Source organism: Phoxinus phoxinus (genome assembly GCF_949152265.1).
Source record: "Phoxinus phoxinus genome assembly, chromosome: 21".
Lineage (NCBI taxonomy): Eukaryota > Metazoa > Chordata > Actinopteri > Cypriniformes > Leuciscidae > Phoxinus > Phoxinus phoxinus.
Genome location: NC_136896.1, coordinates 12,691,238 through 12,711,477, shown reverse-complemented (window position 1 = coordinate 12,711,477; position 20,240 = coordinate 12,691,238). Strand labels below are relative to the sequence as shown.

The following is a 20,240-nucleotide window of genomic DNA, read 5'->3' as shown; positions in this document are numbered from 1 at the left end:
TTACAGCTATGAAAACCTTTTCACGGTATTCTAATTTTGAATTTGGGGTTTTCATAGTTAGAGAACTAGCACAGTGTAGTTTAGTGGCCATTATACAAATTGAATATTTGACTGGCAGTCAACAAGCATTTAGATGAATGTAATGTTGGGATTCTCTTTTGGAATGTTTTGTCCAACGCCACGCAGTCACAGAGGACACTGGAAAATGTTAGAGCAGCTTTGAGTCTATTATCACGATAAACCTTATTATTTCAGTATGACAGGAAGTCGCATATGTTTCCATGCATGGCAGGATGGATTAGCCAACAGGCCTCTTTCCCTCTCTTCCAAATTCCCTGACTATTTGAGGTCTTTGCCAACTGGCCTTTCCATAAAAACAGGAATCGTGTCAGATTTTTTTCAAAGGTTAGCAATAGGTCTTTGCTTTGTTGGATTGGTCCTCAGACTTATGCCATGTCACCCAATTGTAGCGCATGCATTCACATATACTGTATATACCCTCTAACTTGCACATCACTAGTTGCAGTATTAGGGTTTCAAGTCAAGTATAGTCACTGGTGACTGTGTTGCTGTTCTGGGAGCAGTAGTTTCTGTTACTCTCAGGTGAGAGACTGGCTTCTATTTCTGTTCTTCCTGTAAATGTGAGTTTTCAGTTGCTCAATTTTCCTGTGGTTTGTATTGTGTGGTGTGTTTATTATGTTGAAGTTCACAATGGGTTGCACCGAAATAACAGCGCCTTCAGCAGCGAGTCACTTTTATAGTAATGAGGAAGAGACACTTTCTAAAATAACTCTTTCAAACAACCGAAAGAGTGGCTGACTTCTTAATTGACTGACTTCTATACTTTTATGTGTACCAAGCAGACATTTCTACTGAACTACTGTTGTTTTACTGTCGTTATATTTACAATTGATTCATTTCTGAAACTTTTCTTCTAAAGCAACTTATTTATTATTTATTTATTTAACAAAATATATATTAATATGCGTTTGCCAGGACTGATTGATAAATTTAAGTCATTAAAAATGACTTACAAAAATGAACTACAGATGATCGTTCTGTGATGTCTGGATCTTTTTTAACTGGCTCCTCCTGTTGTTCTCTGTCTCTTTCTTGGTAAAATCATATGCAAATATTTCCATGCTTAATGTTTAACTTTATTGAATTCTCCCTATGCTTTATTCGCATTTAAAACATGAGTTGTTTTAAATTAACAGTGTGGAAGTCCAGCCAGTTGTCACTCAGCCATGAAAGCATCAATAAAATAATTGGCAGATGTTTCTCTGAGCCCTCTGTGAATCTTGGATCTCTCTCAGGATTTCTTCACTGGCTGGCAGAATCAATCACAGTTTTACTATCTGCTTTTGTTTCTCTTGGCCTTCATGCTTTGTCAGATGTGTGCACTTATCATTTGAGACATTTACATTCAAAATGTTGATGTTCATGCAGAACTGGAGAGACAATTTTCCTCTGACTTGCTGCTCTTTCTCGGTTTTGTCCACAGGGTATATCTCCCACCGGACAGGGTCGACCCGAGTCCCCCGTGTACACAAACCTCCAGGAGTTGAAGATCTCTCAGTCATCTCTCCCACCTGTTCCCGCTTCCTCCCCTCTGCACATCCTGGGCGACTGGGAAACGCACAAAGATTCGAGCGGAAGAAGCTTCTACTACAACCGCACGACTCAAGAGAGGACCTGGAAACCTCCCCGCTCACGAGACAACGGGGTCAGTCGCGGGGACACGTCCAACACCGGAGACATGGAGGTAACAAACAACTGGAAAAATCCATGTTGGTCAACTGTGTAAATATATCTTGATTTAATATGTCTTTATGCTAATGTGAGTGTGACTGTGTGCCCACATGCTTGTGCATGTGAAAGTTTGAACTAGGCCAAAGTTGAAGTAGGTCTTCAGTCTATATTTAAGCCTTTGAATGCTGTTCATATATTTAAGCTTCAACAGGCAGTTGACCCAGCTTCAGACAGAACAGTGGAGCAACTCATTCCCAGCTGATATTAGCTACTATTATATAGGATTTTTATTGGTTAAAATGACAAAAATAATGTTAGTTAAGTTTTTCTGGATACTGAGCTAACATGCATGCATGTCTGTGTTTACGAGAGCAAATAGTTTGACCCATTTCTCATTTAGGACTCATTTAGAGCTCATTTAGGACAGCCTTATCTGAAGTTTCGATCTAAGTTTCACTCTTTCCATTGTCCATAGCTGCCATCTAGTGGTGAGAACGTAAATTTGGGTGTAATAAAAGTGGGGATTTTATTTTGTTTATCAGTTAAAATATTATCGGTTGCAGATATTTAAAATGTATTATTCTTTTCTAAATAATAATAATTTGAACTATTATCGTTATTATTGTGTTTGTATTTATTAAAAAATAATTAAATACTAATTATGTATTATTTATTACCGTTAATAACAATAATAATATTAATGTTATTTACTACCATTTAAACATTATACTATTTTATAATAATAATAATTTTTGAAAAAGTAACATTTACATTTGTTTTTATTCAAAATGGCTTACATTGCATCTGTTTATTTCATGGAAATATAAAACGTTGCCAGTGTTGTTAGCACCGTGCTATAGTGTCGAAGCTACTTAAATGGATTTTATCTTTTATCTTTTTTTTTTTTTATGATTCACTTTGTCTTTCTGCCATTTTTGTTTTCTCATTCTCTAAAACTAGCATTTGTCCTCTGAGGAGAACTGTCCCAGTACACACTCCAGTCAGTCAGACAGTCAGTACGGATCACCCCCTAGAGGCTGGTCTGAGGAACTGGATGAACATGGCCACACACTCTACGTATCTGAATACACCAATGAAAAGGTGCTGGAAAGATCTGCGTACACACCAAAAATCTCACACCAATTAACACACCTTTTTTTGTTATGAATGATACATAGTGTAACAGATATTTTTCTTTGCTTGGTAGTGGATTAAGCATGTGGATGAACAAGGACGGCCGTATTACTACAGTGCCGATGGATCCCGTTCAGAATGGGAGTTACCAAAAGTAAGTTAAACTTTTTTCAGAGGTACACCCAGACAGTCTTTCTCCCGTCTTTAAATCATGTTGTGTTTATTGCCTGCTTTAGCTCTAGTGTTAACCAGAACGGTTGGAGGTTTACCAGGAAAATCTAAAAGTAACCCTGATTCCCTAATCGAGTTAGTCGAGATCAGTGTCTCTAGTGCCTCAGAGGCACTGTTTATCGGAGCACACTCTCTTCTTTTATTACACATACTCTTACACTCATTCCATATCACAAACACACACACATGCTGTGCGTGTTGGGCGGGCTTATGTTCGGACGAGGGGATCTGAGCGGCGCACATGGTACTGTGGACGGTGAGGGGAGAGGTACGACAGCGGCTGTTCTCTATTCTTTTCTGTGTTTTTTATCACTGTCTATACTTATTTCATATATAAATTAACCAACCTTTTTTGTTAGTTTCTTCAAAACATTGTAGAATTGTGTATAAATAGATGCAGAAAATCCCACTATATTTATGAAATTTGCAGTGTTTGGAGGCTATTCATGTGGATAAAAGATGGAAATCCTCTACATTTTTAACTGGAACTATGTCCCCCCCCTTAAAACTCACTTCCTGGACTCAGTCCCCCCTCCCCATTTCCAGTCAGCTCTGGCTTTAATCAATGGTTTTAACACTTTCACTCTCTCTTTTCCTTCCTGTCTGTTCCCAGTATAATCTCTCTCCTCCAATCTCTGAAGAAGCTCCTAAGAGTCACAGTTTGGAAAGGAAGCAGCAGGAGCCCATTGTGCTGACCAAGTGGAGACACAGCACATATGTGCTGGACATCACTGATAAGGTACACGTCTATGTTGTTGGACACAAACAAGTGTTCTTCCTTAGCACAACCAAACAGTCTACAGCTCTCTTTTGTGTAATATATACATACAATTATATACAGTATGTATTTAATTGCTAAAAAATACAGTAAAATATTGTGAAATATGATTCAAATGCAGAATAACCATTTTCTGTTTGACAATATTTTAAATGTAATTTATTCCTGTGATGGCAAAGCTGAATTTTCAGCATCATTACTCCAGTCTTCAGTGTCACATGATCCTGCAGAAATAATTATAATATGCTAATAATTCTTTAGTGCCTAAGAAACATTTCTTATTACGATCACAGCTGAAAATGGTTGTGCTTCCTAATATTATTGGCTGTTCTTAGTATTTATTTACTCAATAAAACGTGTGTGTGTGTTATATAATGAAACAAACAATTCCACAAGACCAGCACTTAATGAAAGTAACATAACTGCTTTGATGTTCATTGCCCTAGGTTATGACTTTTTGGGTGTTTTATTGTTATTATTGACTCCCAGTGTTTCCCATATATTGATTTATTTGTGGCAGCCCACTACAATATCAACAATGACTGCCACAAATAGATGTCAGTGCTTCTGCTTCCCATTCATTAAGAGTCCGAGGTCCACCCACCACAGTTTCCCAAAATCCTGTGGGAAACACTGACTCCATTTATGTAACTCTCAGGACCTCTTTTACTATGAAAACCAGCATGAAGCCTAAAAGCCAATAAGGAGCCTTTCAAAGTCATTTTCCCCCCACACAGATGCCAGTTAAGATTAACACATACCAAGTATATTTCCTATAGGAGAGTGTGAGTTCTTAACCTCAGTGCATGTGTTTTGTATTTTATTTTTATCACTCAATCATGCTGGTTCTATAAAGATGCTAAATGAAACAAGCCTGACGTTATGTTGCTCTTGTGTCACACAATGGTTTTTATTCCAGCTGCCATTCAAAAACAGATGGTTCAGCGTGAACCGCCTCACCGGGGGCTTCGGTCTGTCACTGTACAGAGAAGTTAGTCACCTCATTATGCTGTAACCAATCAGATGTGATTACAGACGTCTTGATTTCTTCACTTCCCAAATTGAAGTGTTTTCATGCGAATCAAGGAAATAAATCAGTTGGGTTAATCAAAACCTGCTCAAAATGTGCTCTCCGTGATTTGTACATGATTTATCTGGGTGTGCTTATTTCGTGTATGCTTGCGTCTGCTGCCTTTATACTAACTTCTTTTATTACTAACATGTCAACAACATGTTGTCCAAGTTCTAACAAATAATTCAAGATTTGAGATAACCGTGATTCTTACCGTTATCTGTCATGTAAACACCAGCCCTTTTCTCTTAGGAAATTCTTAACTACCTTTAGAATGGATCTAACCTCTTTTTATATTCATCCTCTAGCCCTGTTTAACACTGCACGTTTTCTGCTTTATGACTTACAGGAGTCTGTAAATGCCAAACACAACTCTCCTGAATCAGACTCCTGCCCCTCTTCACCAAAACACCCCTCTACCGTTAGTATAACCCATAACCTGTGAATGTGCCTTTTCAGTGTAGTAACATTCAGTTCTCTTTTAAATGCATGTTGTCATCAGAATTAACAATGCAATTTAAATTGCCTGATTTAAATACTACTGCTAATAATAATAATAATGATTTATACCACGGTATATAGTATTATAATCATTTTAATAATACAGTATTCTTATTTTATGTATTTATTTACTCTTTGTTTAATGGGTTATTTTTTCATTTCCTTTCATTTTTCTCCTCTCTGTAGCCCTCAGAAAAGTGTGGTGTTCTCAATGTCACCAAGATCACTGAACATGGCAAGAAAGTCAGGTAATTTATCTTTAATAGGTATGGGGAAATAGATCTACTAAAATGGTGATATTTATGCATTATGCAGAATTTTATTTTTTCTTAAAAGAAAAAACCTTTTTGTGGCCTTTAATATTGGTTGATGCTACAAATAATGAATTGTGCTAAAATTAAAAAAATGGCCATTAAAGTGGTTAATTGTGTTTTTTCAAATATTACCTTTATTGCGGTATGTAATACAGCTGTTTGTGAATATTAAAGGTCTGCAAAGTTTCAAAGATCAAAGTAAACGACAAATAAAGTTATTGTCTCCTAAAAGAACCAATTCTGAACCGCCGAAATGCGTTTTCAGTCATTTCAGTCTCACTTCCCGTTACAAACCTACGCAGGTTTGTAACACATTTGCATAATGCCGACCTACTGTATGGTCCTCATTGGCTGTTCGCGAACAACGTCTACTTTGACCCGCCCTCAAACACTGTAGCTGAAAGACTGTGAGAGTTCGGTTCGTGTTGTCAACATGTCAAGAAGGCGCTGTTTTCTGCACTGCGGAAGCAAATCCACTTTACTTGCTTTTTCTGAAAATGAGGACTTGATACGGTAAAACAGACGCCATCATTACTGTTCGTATCACTGTGTATGTATACAAGTGCCAAAGAAGCTTCCAGAGCTGAAACTCAAATATGGTAATGGACGTTTTGTTTCCGTCATGCTCTGTTTTCTGAACAGTCTGACCAATCAGAGCAGAGTAAAAGAAGGGGTTGATGCTTGATCAAACCGTATCAGACACTGAGAAAAGAGGTGATACTGCGATATATATGATGAGAAAAAAAAAATTTGACCTTGGATGCATGTAAATCTATTGTAGGAGACCTTCAAAACTAAATTAGGAGCCTTTACAATTGCATAATAGGAGCACTTTCTCATTTGATCTTTAGAATAGTGACACAGATGCTCTTGTTTTGTTGTCCTGCAGGAAGAATTGGGCTTCCACATGGACTGTCCTGCAGGGATCCTCTTTACTCTTTGCAAAGGGTCAGGGCAGCGCCACCAGCTGGGTATGTATGCCAGGTTACAATGGCCCATTGCTCTAGGACGAATGTGCAATTTTCCTCTTGAATAGATTGATAGATCAGTGTATTTGACCTTGGTAGTCTGTAGTAACAGTTGACAGCGTAATTTCAATCGACGTGCTTTGAATGCTGGCCGCGCTCCTCCATAGTCTGCCACAAATTTGCCTGCATTTATGCAGGAGTGTACTGAGCAAACTGCGTTCAGCACTCAACAAGTGTGAACGAAAAGACGCCTGGATGCTTTTACGTTATGAAGTAGTATTCAGATTCACTATAAATATAAGCTCTCTTGGCGATTTGTACCCCTCTCCTTCATTTATATCTCCCATGTGTGTTGTGAGTGTGTTTTCATGCATCATCACTCTCTTTATGTTCTTTTCCTTTCTTTCATCTCTTCTCTGTCTCTTCAAAGTCGTACTGCCGCAATGGTTCCTTTCCTGAACTCCTCCTTTCATTGCTAAGTAACTGGAAGCGTTCGATTAAGCCCCGGCCTGCTGTGTCCTATACGCACTGTAGACGCGGCCGGGCTCCTCCTGTATGTGTCAGCCTCTCTGAACTGAATAAATGTGCCCGCTCTATGCTGATCTAGGAACAGTTTTGCTCAGATTAAAGATGACTGCAATTTGTAATGGCTTCACATAAGATAGAAATGTATGGTATTTGATATAATTTCATTTCATTATGTAATTATAATTGAATTTAAGTTATGCGATGCAGAGCTGTTCTGAGATCAGCTGAGCTGGGCAGCTTGTCTCCCATTTTATTTGTGCACGTTCTACTTTCTGCCTGTGCGCCTGCTTTGTGCTTGAAGTCAGTTCCTCCTGCAAGAGAGGCTGAATTTAAAACTGATTTGAGTTAGTAAATGAAAATGGATGCATAAGAACCTTATGTTTGCTGGCATGCATTTCTGCACAATCAGACTCATTTATTTTCTGCTATTTTAATGTATTATCACAACATACAAAGTGGAGGTTTGTTCTTTGCAAACCTGGGCCATGAATTATAAAACAGTGAAGCGTGTGCATTGTGAATTTAATATTCAAGTCTAACCTATTAGTGGACATTCCCTGGCACCCATAACTAATTGACACTTAAAATGTAGCGTGCTCCGTAACTCGCTTTTGAACGGGAACAACAATATAGCTCACGTTTAACAGCACTGGACTAAAGACAATCCTAAATAACTCACAGATGATGATTTATTAATGGAGAGTGCCCTGGATTTAAACTGAGCTGTTTAATTTACCTTTGTTATTACAGTTTGGCGGCAACCAGTCCAAACCGGAATTCACAGTGGACCTCCGAGGAGGTTCGGTCGAGTGGGCATCCAAAGAAAAGTCCAGCAAGAAGCATGTGATTGAGGTGAGAGTCAGCTGATTTGACCTCTGAATTCCTCAATATCAATATTGTTGTACTGTAAATATTTGTAGCAATTTCCTGATGAATTAGTAGAAGATAAAGCAATAAGCCATGAGATGCTGTTGGTTTTTATCACTTGTACAGGTTGTTTTTACATTGCCTAGAACTCTCAACCCTGGTCAAATTACTATATTTCACAGTAATTTAACCATTACTTTTTTTATTTAAAGGCAACAGCAATACTATAAGACAAAAGTGGCAAACAAATAGCTTATTTATTTCTTATTTGATTAGTTATTTAGTATTTGTTAGATATTATGCGAGTTATTAGTAATGAAAATGCAAATGCATTACATCAGGTAGCCTACTGTAATACAGGCACATTAGCATAATTGCAGCTTGTTTATGATTGCCAAGCAACATAGCAACTATACATGTATAATATTAGTTTTCCAAGATTAACTAAAATTTCAGTAACACTGGTTGCTTATTAGCATGCGTATAACTAGGATATTTGCTGTTTATTAGTACTTATAAAGCACATATTAATGCCTTATTCTGCATGTCCATATTCTACATCCCTTAATCCGACCCAGTACCTAAATATTAACAACTCCCTTACTAACTATTAAGAAGTTTATTAAAGCAGAAGTCATGGTTAATACTGAGAATTGGATCTAAAGTGTGAGCAATATTTCTTACTGTAACTGAATCCGTCCTGACACCTGCCTTTGCCTAATATGATCCCACTGACCTGATGTGAACTTTGACCCCCGCAGCTGAAGACACGAGTGGGCACAGAGCTGCTGATTCAGTCTGAGATTGACAGTGTTATTAATGACTGGTTCAGAGCGCTTTCTGAAACCATCAACACACATGTGAGTGAAATACACACACACACACACACACACACACACAACACAGTGCAAACATGAAATAAACTATTCAAAATCACACTGTAATGACGATGCATGTGTTGTAGGCGTGGGAGTCCGATGAAGCCATCGAAGAGGACATGCCCGAGTCTCCTGGAACTGAGAAACACGACAAAGAGAAAGACCCCAGAGACTCAAAGAAAAACAGAGGTACAGAGGACATGCATTTGTCAAGTAAATAAATCATAACTACATATAGGGTCTGTGCTGAGTCCTGTGTGTGTGTTTGTGCAGTAGTGAAGAACCCCAGCATGGAGTCGTCTGAACAGAAGAAGACCAGAGTGAAGCTGAAGAAGTTTCTCACACGGAGACCTACCTTACAGGCTGTCAGGGACAAGGGCTACATAAAAGGTAACATACCCTGATATAAAGCAGCTAACAAGACTTTTTAAGCATTTGTGAATGATGTGCATAGAGAGGAAGTGGTTCTGTTAGAAGATACCTCTGGTAACCCTCCTGTCTGTTCTCAGATCAAGTGTTTGGCTGCAGTTTGACGGACTTGTGTCAGAGAGAGGGCACTTCTGTGCCGAATTTTGTCAAGACGTGCATTGAGCATGTGGAGAATACAGGTGCTTATTTGTGTGTTTCATTGATTGTGATTGATTCTCATTCTCAGATAACATCCACTTCCTGTCTCATTTCTCTGCATCTTTTTCTCAGGCTTAAGTGTTGATGGCTTGTACAGGGTCAGTGGAAATCTGGCCGTCATACAGAAATTGCGCTTTGCCGTCAATCATGGTAGGAATTTTTTTTTTGTGTTTGTTTGTTGTAAAATGACACAATCTCGCAAACAGGTCTCACAAATCATTGTTATTGTTAGCTACAGCTAAAATAAAATCTATTAAGAACTAGTTCCAGTCATTTGAAATGAAGCTGAAATTAAATGTACTGGTGAAACTCGAAAAATGTTAATACCGTGCAAAAGTTCATTTATTTCAGTAGTTCAACTTAAAAGGTGAAACTAATATATTATATAGACTCATTACATGCAAAGTGAGGTATTTCAAGCCTTTATTTGTCATAATTTTGATGATTATGGCTTACAGCTATGAAAATGTTGGGGTTTTCATAAGCTGTAAGCCATAATCATCAAAATTATAACAAATAAAGGCTTGAAATATCTCACTTTGATGGTAATGAGTCTATATAATATATTAGTTTCACCTTTTAAATTTGCACGGTATTACATTTTTTAGAGTTTCATATGTAAATATTAGATCATTTGAAATGTTACCTTTATTATTAACTAAAATAAGTACTAAAACTACTGAACTGAAATAAAAATAAATTTAAAAGGGCAGAAATAATAATAATAAAAAAAATGGCAAAAGCCTATAACAAAATTACTAAAATTAAAATGAAGACTCTAAATATCAAAATTAAAGCTAATTCAAAATATGATCAATTCTGATAGCATATATAAATTATGATAGCATATAAACTATACTAAAACAAACGGTTCCTACACTGAAAGCTAAAAACAAACATTCAGACAGAAATGGACTCATACTTTATCCAGTGGTCTAAACGTTTCTCCATGTTATAAAGGGTGTTTATTGTTTATTGTTAAAAGGATCCCCATTAGCTGTCACCAAAGTAAACAAGCTAGTCTTCCTGGGGTCCACAAAAAGAAATCACACAACAATGTCAAAACGAAAACAGCACAAAATTATAAACATCATTACCACATCATAAATTAATTCAAACAATTCAATACAACCATTATTACACTCATAAAGTAAATATGTCCTTTCCTTACAATTTTAAAAGATGCATTCTTAGATGGTACCTAAAAGAGTCTTTGCCATTAATTTTTCGTATATTCAATGGGCAATTATTCCAATGAGTGATGGCACGATAAATAACAGTTTTCTTTAAAGCATTTGATGTTGGGCATGGTAACATCATCAGGCCATCATTTGCAGACCTAGTCAAATGTGAATGTACCTGATCACACCTAACAATTTGGTTATATAAAATAAATGGTTGAGAAGAAAAGACAATGTTTCTAAAAAACTTAGAGGTATTAAAAACCAGCCTTTTCTCCACCATTAACCATGAGAGCTGACAGTGCATACTAATAATATTTGTACTAATGGGACAATGTAAAACCAACCTGGCAGCTCTGTTTTGGACTGTTTGTAATTTCTTTAGTTGACCTTTAGATATGGATGACCATACGGGGGCACAATAATCCAAATGGCATAAAATTAAAGATTTGGCCACCTGCTCAACAATGTGTGTAGGGACATAAGAAAGACATTTCCTCACTATAGCAATACCACTACCCATCTTCTTCACGATGATATTAATATGTTCTACCCATAATAGGTGACTATCCACTATTGTGCCCAGTAATTTTACTTTATCTACCTGTTCTATAGGTTCTCCAGACAAGTTTAAATTCATCTTTGGTATTAATGACAATTTATGACTCGATCCGAAGATAATTGATTTGGTTTTTGAGATATTCAGCACCAACTTATTTTGTTTTATCCAATCAGAAACCATATTTAACTCAGCTGACAAAACATAATCCAGTTCACTGACAGTTTTTGCAGCATAATACAATGTGGAATCATCAGCATACATTTGTACAGTTGCTTTAAACAAAAAATGTGTGTTTATATGTCTGCAGATGAAAAGGTGAATCTGGAAGACAGTAAATGGGAGGATATCCACGTGACTACAGGTGCTCTGAAGATGTTTTTCCGGGAGCTTCCGGAGCCTCTGTTCACCTACACATCCTTTAATGACTTTGTCGAAGCCATTAGTGAGTTCTTCTATTTCTCTGTTTGGAATGTTTTATTTAAAACAAGTACTTGTTTGATTGATTCACAAACAGACGTAACTAGGTTTCATATGAGCTGGGAAAGTTTGAGCAGCTCAGAAATGATTACTTTTGCTTTTGTCGTTGTTTTGGTTTTCCTTGAACTTTTACCATTTCTTAATTCTTCTTTTCACTTTTTAATAAAAAATATACTGTGGGGTTCAGAGATCTGAAATCCTGTGATTAAACTCAAATTGAAACCTAAATAAAATGAAGATGAAATATGATGAAATATTTTTGCTTCTATAGAAGTACGATACTGTTCTAAAGTTTGGGGTCGGCAAGTCTTTTATGTTCACCTACGCTGCATTTATATGATCACAAATACAGTTAAAAAAATAAATAAAAAATGTACACTTTGGGTAAATATTGTAGTTTAAAATATCTTTTTAAAATATATTTAAAAATGTAATTTATTCTTTTAGATGGCAAAGCTGAATTTTCAGCGTCATTACTCCAGTCACATGATCAATCAGAAATCTTTCTAATATGCTGATTTGCTGCTCAAGAAACATTTCCTATTATTATTATCAATGTTGAAAATGTTGCGTAATATTTTTCGTGGAAACCCTGATACTTTTTTCAGTGCTGTCACTTTTGATCAATTTAATGCATCCTTGCTGAATAAAAGTGTACTTTTCTTTAAAAAATATACATCTTACTGATCCCAAACCTTTGAACAGTAGTGTAAAAATGTTTTCTTTAGATGCTCTTATTAATAAGGGAACAGCATTTATTATTATACACCCAGAAGACTAACAACGCATCAACCACAAGAGGGAGCAGTTTGACTTGGGATTGGGAAATAGTTTTTCCAGTTCCCAGAGCTGGATTATCCCTAGCATCTCATTCTCAACAGTATCCTAATCCTGCTCTTTTTCATTTCGCTTGTTTTTCAGAAAACTCCGATTACAAGCAGCGAGTCCAATCCATAAAAGACTTGATCAAACAGTTGCCAAAACCCAATCAGGAAACAATGAAAGCGTTATTTAAACACCTAAAAAGGTAAGGAACATTGTTTTTACTGGAACTTTTGTGTATTATACACTGGGATATTTATTGCAAGGCTTGATTTGTCGTTTTGAGTTAATAAGCCTTCCTTTCCAAGCCATCATCATTCATTATTGATTTGGGGCCATGCTGGTGTGTGTGATTGTTGGAGGTGAGGAGGGTGTGGTCGGTGCTCTGCACAGCAAGCCTCTATCGAGTTATCTCACTGTATCCATTACTGGGACAGACCTGGAGACTTGCCAGCTACATCATTATGAGAGAGAGAGAGAGAGAGAGATGTGGAGCAGGAGAGTGGGACAGGAAGAGACTGGAGGGAGGGTCTACATCACATCCTACTGATGCATGTCCATTGGCACCGGGGTGTGTGTGTGTGTGTGTGTGTGTGTGTGTGTGTGTGTGTGATGCACGAGCCACAGACAGTGACAGAGAGAGAACATGAAGGGCTGTATGGAGGAAAGCGTGAGGTGCTGTGGTTAATCCAGGTCTGCGATTGTGATGCAGCAGGAATGTAATTCAATTAGTTAACGGCCTGTGTAAACAGCTCTCGACTGTGACATCAACCTTGGGAGCTTCACAGGAAACGGCAGATGTGGAGAACGCAACTGTTATGTTGCGGAGGCTCTTTTAGTATACGTCATCTAGTGTTGAGGATTAGCATGAAGCGATGTCCTCTTTCTGGCATAGATCTGCCCATTTAGACAGGAACAGACTGATTGATATTTAAAATGTTTTCTTACTTTGTTTGTTTACTATGTATTGATATTACAATTCCGGCTGATAATAAATGTATATGCCATTTTGCCTGAATAAATAAAACACTAAATACTAAAATCAACCGTTTTAAAGTGAATTTAGTATGAGAATGGTTTATTTTGAGATTTGATAAAGATTACATTTAACAGTTTTATGAAATTATTATGTTTTTAAAGATTAAGTTTTAGATGTTGGCAAATATAACCTAAATGTAAAAATAGAGGATATGAGCATGCACAAGTAAATATCTCAATATTGACGGATAAATAAAAAAAATCAATAACAACTCCTGAATATCTGATCAATTCATTATTTATGTCTGCAATAAATTACTGAAAAAAAATACCTGAGTACATAATTGAATTACTCTACCGTTCAAAACTTTGTAGTTGGTAAGATATTTTATTGTTTTTGAAAGAAGTCTAAGGCTACGTTTACACGTGGCCGGTTATTTACATAAACATTTCACCCTCTCCGTTTTCAGAAAAGTGTTCGTTTACACGAACCCGTGTATATGCCGTCAAGAGCATGCCAAACCTATAGGTGTCAGTGTAACGAGAAGCTCAAGCCCACGTTAGCCAATCAGAACCTGGAAAGAACTTGCACTTTTGACAGTGCAAGTTCTGTCGCATACTGTGACGTCGACTGCCTAAAACTCAGTTTTTCTCAGTTTACATGCAAACGTGCAAACGGAGTTTTCCAAAATCTCCACTCTGGCCAGAGTGAAAGAATCGTTTTCAGAGGAGAGTAACTCCGTTTGCATGTAAACGAGGGGCACAACCGAAGGGAAATGTCTCCGTTTTTCAAAATAACCATGTACGTGTAAACGGGGCCTAAGTTAACTAAGGCTTTATTTATTTTAGCAAAAATAAAAACAGTGTTGTAAAATAGCCTTACAAATTAAAATAACTCTTTTCTGATTTAATATATAGGCCTATATATTAAAATGTTATTTATTCCTGTGACAGCAAATTTTCAGCAGTCATTACTGCAGCCTTCAGTGTCACATGATTCTCATCTCATGTACTAAGTTTTTTTTTTCAGAATACTTTAACGAATACGTCTTCTATAGAAATAAACACTTTTGTAACATGCTAAATGTCTTTACTGTCACTTTTGGTAAATTCAATGCATCCTTGCTGAATAAAAGTATACATTTCTTCTCCTCAAAATGTTGACCAGTAGTGTACTGGTCTTTTTAGGCATCATGCTGTTGTGCTTCAAGAGGCATCCCAGTCTTTAATCCACTGCTAAAACTGCTCTTTTATCTTTCTTGTCGATTTAGGTTTATGAAGTAACTTTTTATAACTATAAATTGTTAACTCCACCTCTGTTATCACATCCATTCCAAACCTTAAAATAATCATGAGCTATAAAGCTGCTTCCTCAGTGGCAGGTGAGAGTCACATGAATCTTTAATCACTCTGGGCTTTCTTTGGGGAGTTGTCTCGTTTGGTCTAGTGAGGTCTGTTCTTTTCTACTGTAAATTTCAACTTTAATTTTGCTCTTAGCCTTGTGAAGGACAGCAGTCAAAATGTCCCTCGCTCCCTCTTTTAGAGATTCCTAGCCTGGGAAAACCCAGACCCTCTCAGTTGTAACTGAGTAAGGGTCTGGCAAAGCTCCATAGACAATTCATTTCCACAGGGGCGTCACCAACGGACGTCAGATAGATCTAAAACCAATCAGAGCGATGAATGACATGACGTATGCAGAGCGACGGAGAAACATCTCGAGACTCTCAGCAATTATCTGTTTGTGTTAACGAAAATGACCATTTTAAATCGCTTGAAACAGACGCGATAGCTGATTCGAACGAGTGATGTTGTGATGTTCCACGGCGGCATCCATCTCTGTAATGTACAAAATCTGCGTCACCGTCTCTGCTCTGTCGTCATCGTGTAAAACGTTTCTGATTGGTGCCGCGATTTCGGCGGATTGGAAATGGGTTTCAATGGGCTCTTTGCCAGACCCACTTGCAGAGCAAATCTAAATTTGCCGGAAGTGGTCTGGGTTTTCCCAGGCTAAGAGATTCCCATAATCTCTTGTAAATCTAAAATGACAACACTATATTTAGACGTGTCTGTTCATGCACATCATTTAAAGGGATAGTTCACCCCAAAATGAAAGTTTTGTCATTACTTACTCACCTCAAGTTCTTCCAAACCTGTATGAGTTTTTTTCTTCCGTTGAACACAAAAGAAGATATTTTGAAGAATGTTGGTATCCTGACAGTTGATGGCACCCAGTGAATTCCATAGTAAAAAATACTATGGAAGTCAATGGGTGCCGTCACCTGTCTGGTTGCTTACATTCTTCAAAGTATCATATTTTGTGTTCAACAGAGGAAAGAAACTCGTACAGGTTTGGAACAACAAGAGAATGAGTTATTGATGACAATTATATTTTGGGTGAACTATGCCTCAAAGGGAAATTCAGAAGATTTTTTTTTTTATGGGGACATCACCTTCACACCTTTAGTATACTTACTTCAGGCTTCTTTAAATCAACTCAAAGTTAAAATGAAGTGGGAAATAAACAAAGAAACTCCATTTCCTCTGTACATATAGAGTGAATCATTTTCCCCATGTTGTTGTATGATGTGCCTTACTGTGTAATTCTGAATGTAATTTGAGACCGGCGTTGAGTCTCAATCGTAATTGCTATATCAAACACGCACAATGACATTTGCCTTTGCTCCATTTGCATTTAAATGGCTCTCAGTCTACTGTAATTCAAAATGGAGGATGGAGGCATAGCGTTCCAGAAAAATTATGGTCTGACATTTTGCTGTTGCAGGGAAAAGGCATCTGTATTTATGTAATTTAAGCACAATACCCAAACATTTTTAATTAAAAAGTAAAATCGCTGGCGTTGGGAGGATTTGTCATTTTAATGCGGTGTAGATCGTTTTGGGTGTGGTTAAGAAAACAAAAACGCATTTACCGTACCTGCCACAAATTCACCTTTCGTGATTTGTTTGTCAGACAAACGGACGCTCTTTAGTGGCAAAAAATAAAGCTCTACTGTTGATGATGTTTTTTTGTATTTTTTTTAACAATTTACAGGAAAGTAAGACCAGGCTCTCAGACTCTCTCCCTCTGTTTTTCAGAGTGATAGATCACGGCGAGGTGAACAGGATGACGACCCAGAGCGTGGCTATCGTGTTCGGCCCAACCCTGCTGAGGCCGGAGATCGAGACAGGCAATATGGCGGTTCATATGGTCTATCAAAACCAGATTGTAGAACTCATCCTTCTGGAGTATGAAAACATTTTTGGGAGGTAGAACATCTCTTAAGTGACACCACCTGAGAATCAATCCAGAGAATACAACGCCAGAAGTTTTAACATCTCATATCCATCGCACAAACACGCACCACTGCTGTGGACCAAGCCTAAAAGTGTATATAAACAAACATGAGTGGATTTACTGTGACTTATGACTGGATATAAGCAAAGAAAATGAATACAGGAAGGTTATTTATGCACTTAATGTTTTTTGTTTTTTTATTTTGAGGATATACAAAATGTTCTCTTTTTTTTCCATTTGGATCGTCATTCCTTGGCTTAGAATAAGCTGGATGGACTTTTGGACAATTATGGATGGTCATTAGTTTCCTTTATGCACTCTTTTTTTGGGGGGGAAATTTGAATATTTTCCTAAGTTGGGAACTGGAATGGACTTTATCTTAGCCAGTATTGACGACTAGAATGAAAACGGTCTGAGCAGACACCTTCGAGTCTCACCAGATTGAGTTTTTTTTTTTTTTTTTTGCTGTGAAATGTTTTAAAGTAAATCTGATTTTGGGGTTTCATTCATTGAGACACGTTTCTGACTTGTATCTGGGCTCTCTCTGACTCAGAGTTTTTGTTTTCTTCATTTTTTTCCTGTGGAATAAGCTGAAAGTGCACTGTATTAGGAGACAGTATTATTTGACAATGACTACTGACCGAAGGATAATGGGGTCGATTAATGGACAATGATTAATAATCAGTATTAGGGCAGGAATCCTGTTACAAATGGGAAAGGCTCTGAGAAAAATCTTTTTTTCCCAGAGTGTTTTCTCCATATCCACCCATGTTTGCCCTCCATCTGCACTTCCCTAAAGTTTACCGGAAAGGCCACGTGCCTCTTGCTTCAGGACGTCACGCTACTGGATAACAGACATGCTCATCACACTGTGTCTTTTGTGTTATCCAACAGAGAAACTTTTTAATTCAATGGCCCTCCCTTTAATGAAATATCAGGACTTTCACGTGCTTGAGGTCAAACCTGTGTTGTTTCCTTGGAATAAATGGACTGTGTTGTGCCGAATTGTGTTACAGTATGCAGGAGAAACAGGTTGTTTTCCAGATGTGAACCTGATATGTGTTGTGTAGTTCAAAAGCAAGACCTCTCAAAAACAGTCAGAGAGCTCGTCTCTCGCCCTTGTATCTCTCGGGCTTACTGGAAAAAGAAAGGTGAGATGCTTATATTGGCATTTAGGCCTTACACAGTTTCAAATCAATACCGAAAAAATATTCATCTCCGGTTTCCTGCTCTGCCCCTGGATGGAAAGCTGCTTGATAACAAATTGACAGGATGGTACTGGAAATAGTACTGCAGTTAGTGTTAACTGAAGGTACGCATGGTGAACGCCGCCTTTGTCTTGTTTTTAACCAAATTCAGAAAGTATATGTACAGACTACTTCAACAAGAACTTGAACCCTGTTGTACAAACAAAGAAAAATACCAATAATAGTTGAAGTGTAATGGCTTGAAGTTGTGTGTCAATAACAAGTGAAAAGATCTAATATTGTTGATGTATGGAAAAAAAAAGAAATGAGTGATAGGTGGGGCGAGGGAGGGGTGACGTCATCACGCATTGTGAACTGCACATTTTGAATGTAATTTTCAGACTAACTGCTATTTCTGAAATTGATGTCTAATCCTAATTAAAAAGACAAAAACTCATGGATAATATTAAAGTGATAATGCCTGAGTTATTAGTCTAGTGTTTATTTTCATTGTTCATGTGTCATTCATCTTGATATTGCAGAAACTGATAATATGAAATGACGCAGGGAACTATCAACCGTTTCCTTCATTTTAATACAGTGATTTATAATACAATAATAAATCCTGTTTATTTGAGCAGAGCGGATTGTGCAGAGCTTTTCTGTGTTCTCAAACCCTTTCTTCGGTAGCTTCAGTTTAATTTAAATCACACTTAAGCAAAATATTCCATCTCATTAAAGCTTAAATTTATGTTAAGTTACACTGAAAAACAATTTTTCATTTCCACTTAAAGTATTCGTGCTGCCTTCATTTTTAAGTTTAGTCAGCTTGAAATGTGAAATTGTACTAAGTGACAACATGGATATTTGAGTTGACTACACTTAAAATTTAAGGCAGAACAAAAACAAAGGAAAGTTAAACCAACAACTTTTTTTTTTTTTTTTAAACAGTGTAGCTATATATAAATCACTGTTTTTCTAGACCGGACCACCTTTAATCAGTGAAAAAGTGACATGGAAAATGACAGAATCGAGACTGGGTGGAGATCAAATCAAACACCTGCTAGAAACCATGAGCTATGCGACTTCAAAAGAGCAAGACTTTCCAAATGAGAAAACAATTAGCTCATATCCATAATTCATAGCTCTGACCACACTCTGCTGCAGCCAGGGCCCTAGAGGTGTCTGAATTGCACACCATATGCTGCTGCGTGTCTGCGGGGCAGAGGTGCCAGGAAAACCCCTGGTCTTGTGTGTCCGTGGAGGCCAAAGTGTGGTGAGGAAATATGAGAAAGCCATTATGACCCATAAAACATTCATGACTTTGACTCTTCTTTTTTTCCCCTCCTCTACATGTCTATCATTTTCTATGTTGCTGCATCTTGCCACCTGATCAGAATGAATGACAGACTCTGACCAAGAACATGTTTGTGTTGCCTAAAGCATGTTTATGACTGAAGACTTTCATAAACGATAATCGAGTCTTCTCTGAATTTGCTTCTACTGGGATTCATTTCAATATCTCTGTTTTGGAGCCCCAACTAAACTGAGTAATTGTGTTCATTAAAACGCACATGAAAAAATTTCATTTATTTGCTGCTTTGTGCAACTGCTCTGATGAGAAATAAAAATTCGCTGTTAAAGCCGGGTGAATGAGCCAATCAGATCAAGAAAAAAGCCACATTTTCTAAAATCCAATCACATTCATCTTTGACAGCAACACAACTTGTAAGTTTCATGTATGGGGAGGGTAGATGAAAACATTTTATTTGACATGGTAACTGTTATTATAGGGCCATATATAAATGTAAACTCTATTTGTGGGCTGTAAATCTTTACGCATGCAGGCCGAATGACCTTTATAGGAATGTCCTAGTAGCTTATAAGCATCCGTCTGCTGTGTAACCTTAAGCATTAAATGTAGTAGAATGTGGTATTGTTCAAGATGTCTCTTGTGCGAAACTATTGACCATTATGTAACCCATGCCGAATACGGAACAAACATGATGCTGCAATCCATTTCCTCTCCTTTATTGTCTTTTATAAGGCAATTGTAAATATATTGATGGTACTTTCATGTAAAGTTGCG

The 20,240-nt window shown here is 37.3% G+C and overlaps 1 protein-coding gene across 8 annotated transcripts in view; it reads left to right on the top strand.

Moving 5' to 3' along the window:
• The window catches only part of arhgap12b (Rho GTPase activating protein 12b), a 52,940-nt gene extending 34,147 nt beyond the window's left edge, over positions 1–18,793 (top strand). For 2 of the 8 annotated variants that reach the window (XM_079595290.1, XM_079595287.1), the window contains 17 exons: positions 1,505–1,765; positions 2,713–2,853; positions 2,960–3,040; positions 3,731–3,856; positions 5,317–5,388; positions 5,655–5,716; positions 6,672–6,753; positions 7,181–7,303; positions 8,029–8,130; positions 8,907–9,005; positions 9,110–9,212; positions 9,297–9,413; positions 9,533–9,631; positions 9,723–9,800; positions 11,701–11,835; positions 12,792–12,897; positions 16,766–18,793. In XM_079595290.1, the coding sequence (XP_079451416.1) occupies positions 1,505–1,765; positions 2,713–2,853; positions 2,960–3,040; positions 3,731–3,856; positions 5,317–5,388; positions 5,655–5,716; positions 6,672–6,753; positions 7,181–7,303; positions 8,029–8,130; positions 8,907–9,005; positions 9,110–9,212; positions 9,297–9,413; positions 9,533–9,631; positions 9,723–9,800; positions 11,701–11,835; positions 12,792–12,897; positions 16,766–16,940 (1,962 nt within the window). In that variant the 3' untranslated portion in view covers positions 16,941–18,793. The remainder of the gene's footprint in view (positions 1–1,504; positions 1,766–2,712; positions 2,854–2,959; positions 3,041–3,730; positions 3,857–5,316; positions 5,389–5,654; positions 5,717–6,671; positions 6,754–7,180; positions 7,304–8,028; positions 8,131–8,906; positions 9,006–9,109; positions 9,213–9,296; positions 9,414–9,532; positions 9,632–9,722; positions 9,801–11,700; positions 11,836–12,791; positions 12,898–16,765) is intronic. The other 6 variants (XM_079595293.1, XM_079595291.1, XM_079595289.1 and 3 more) reach the window with 3 other exon arrangements.
• Positions 18,794–20,240: the final 1,447 nt, after the last annotated feature.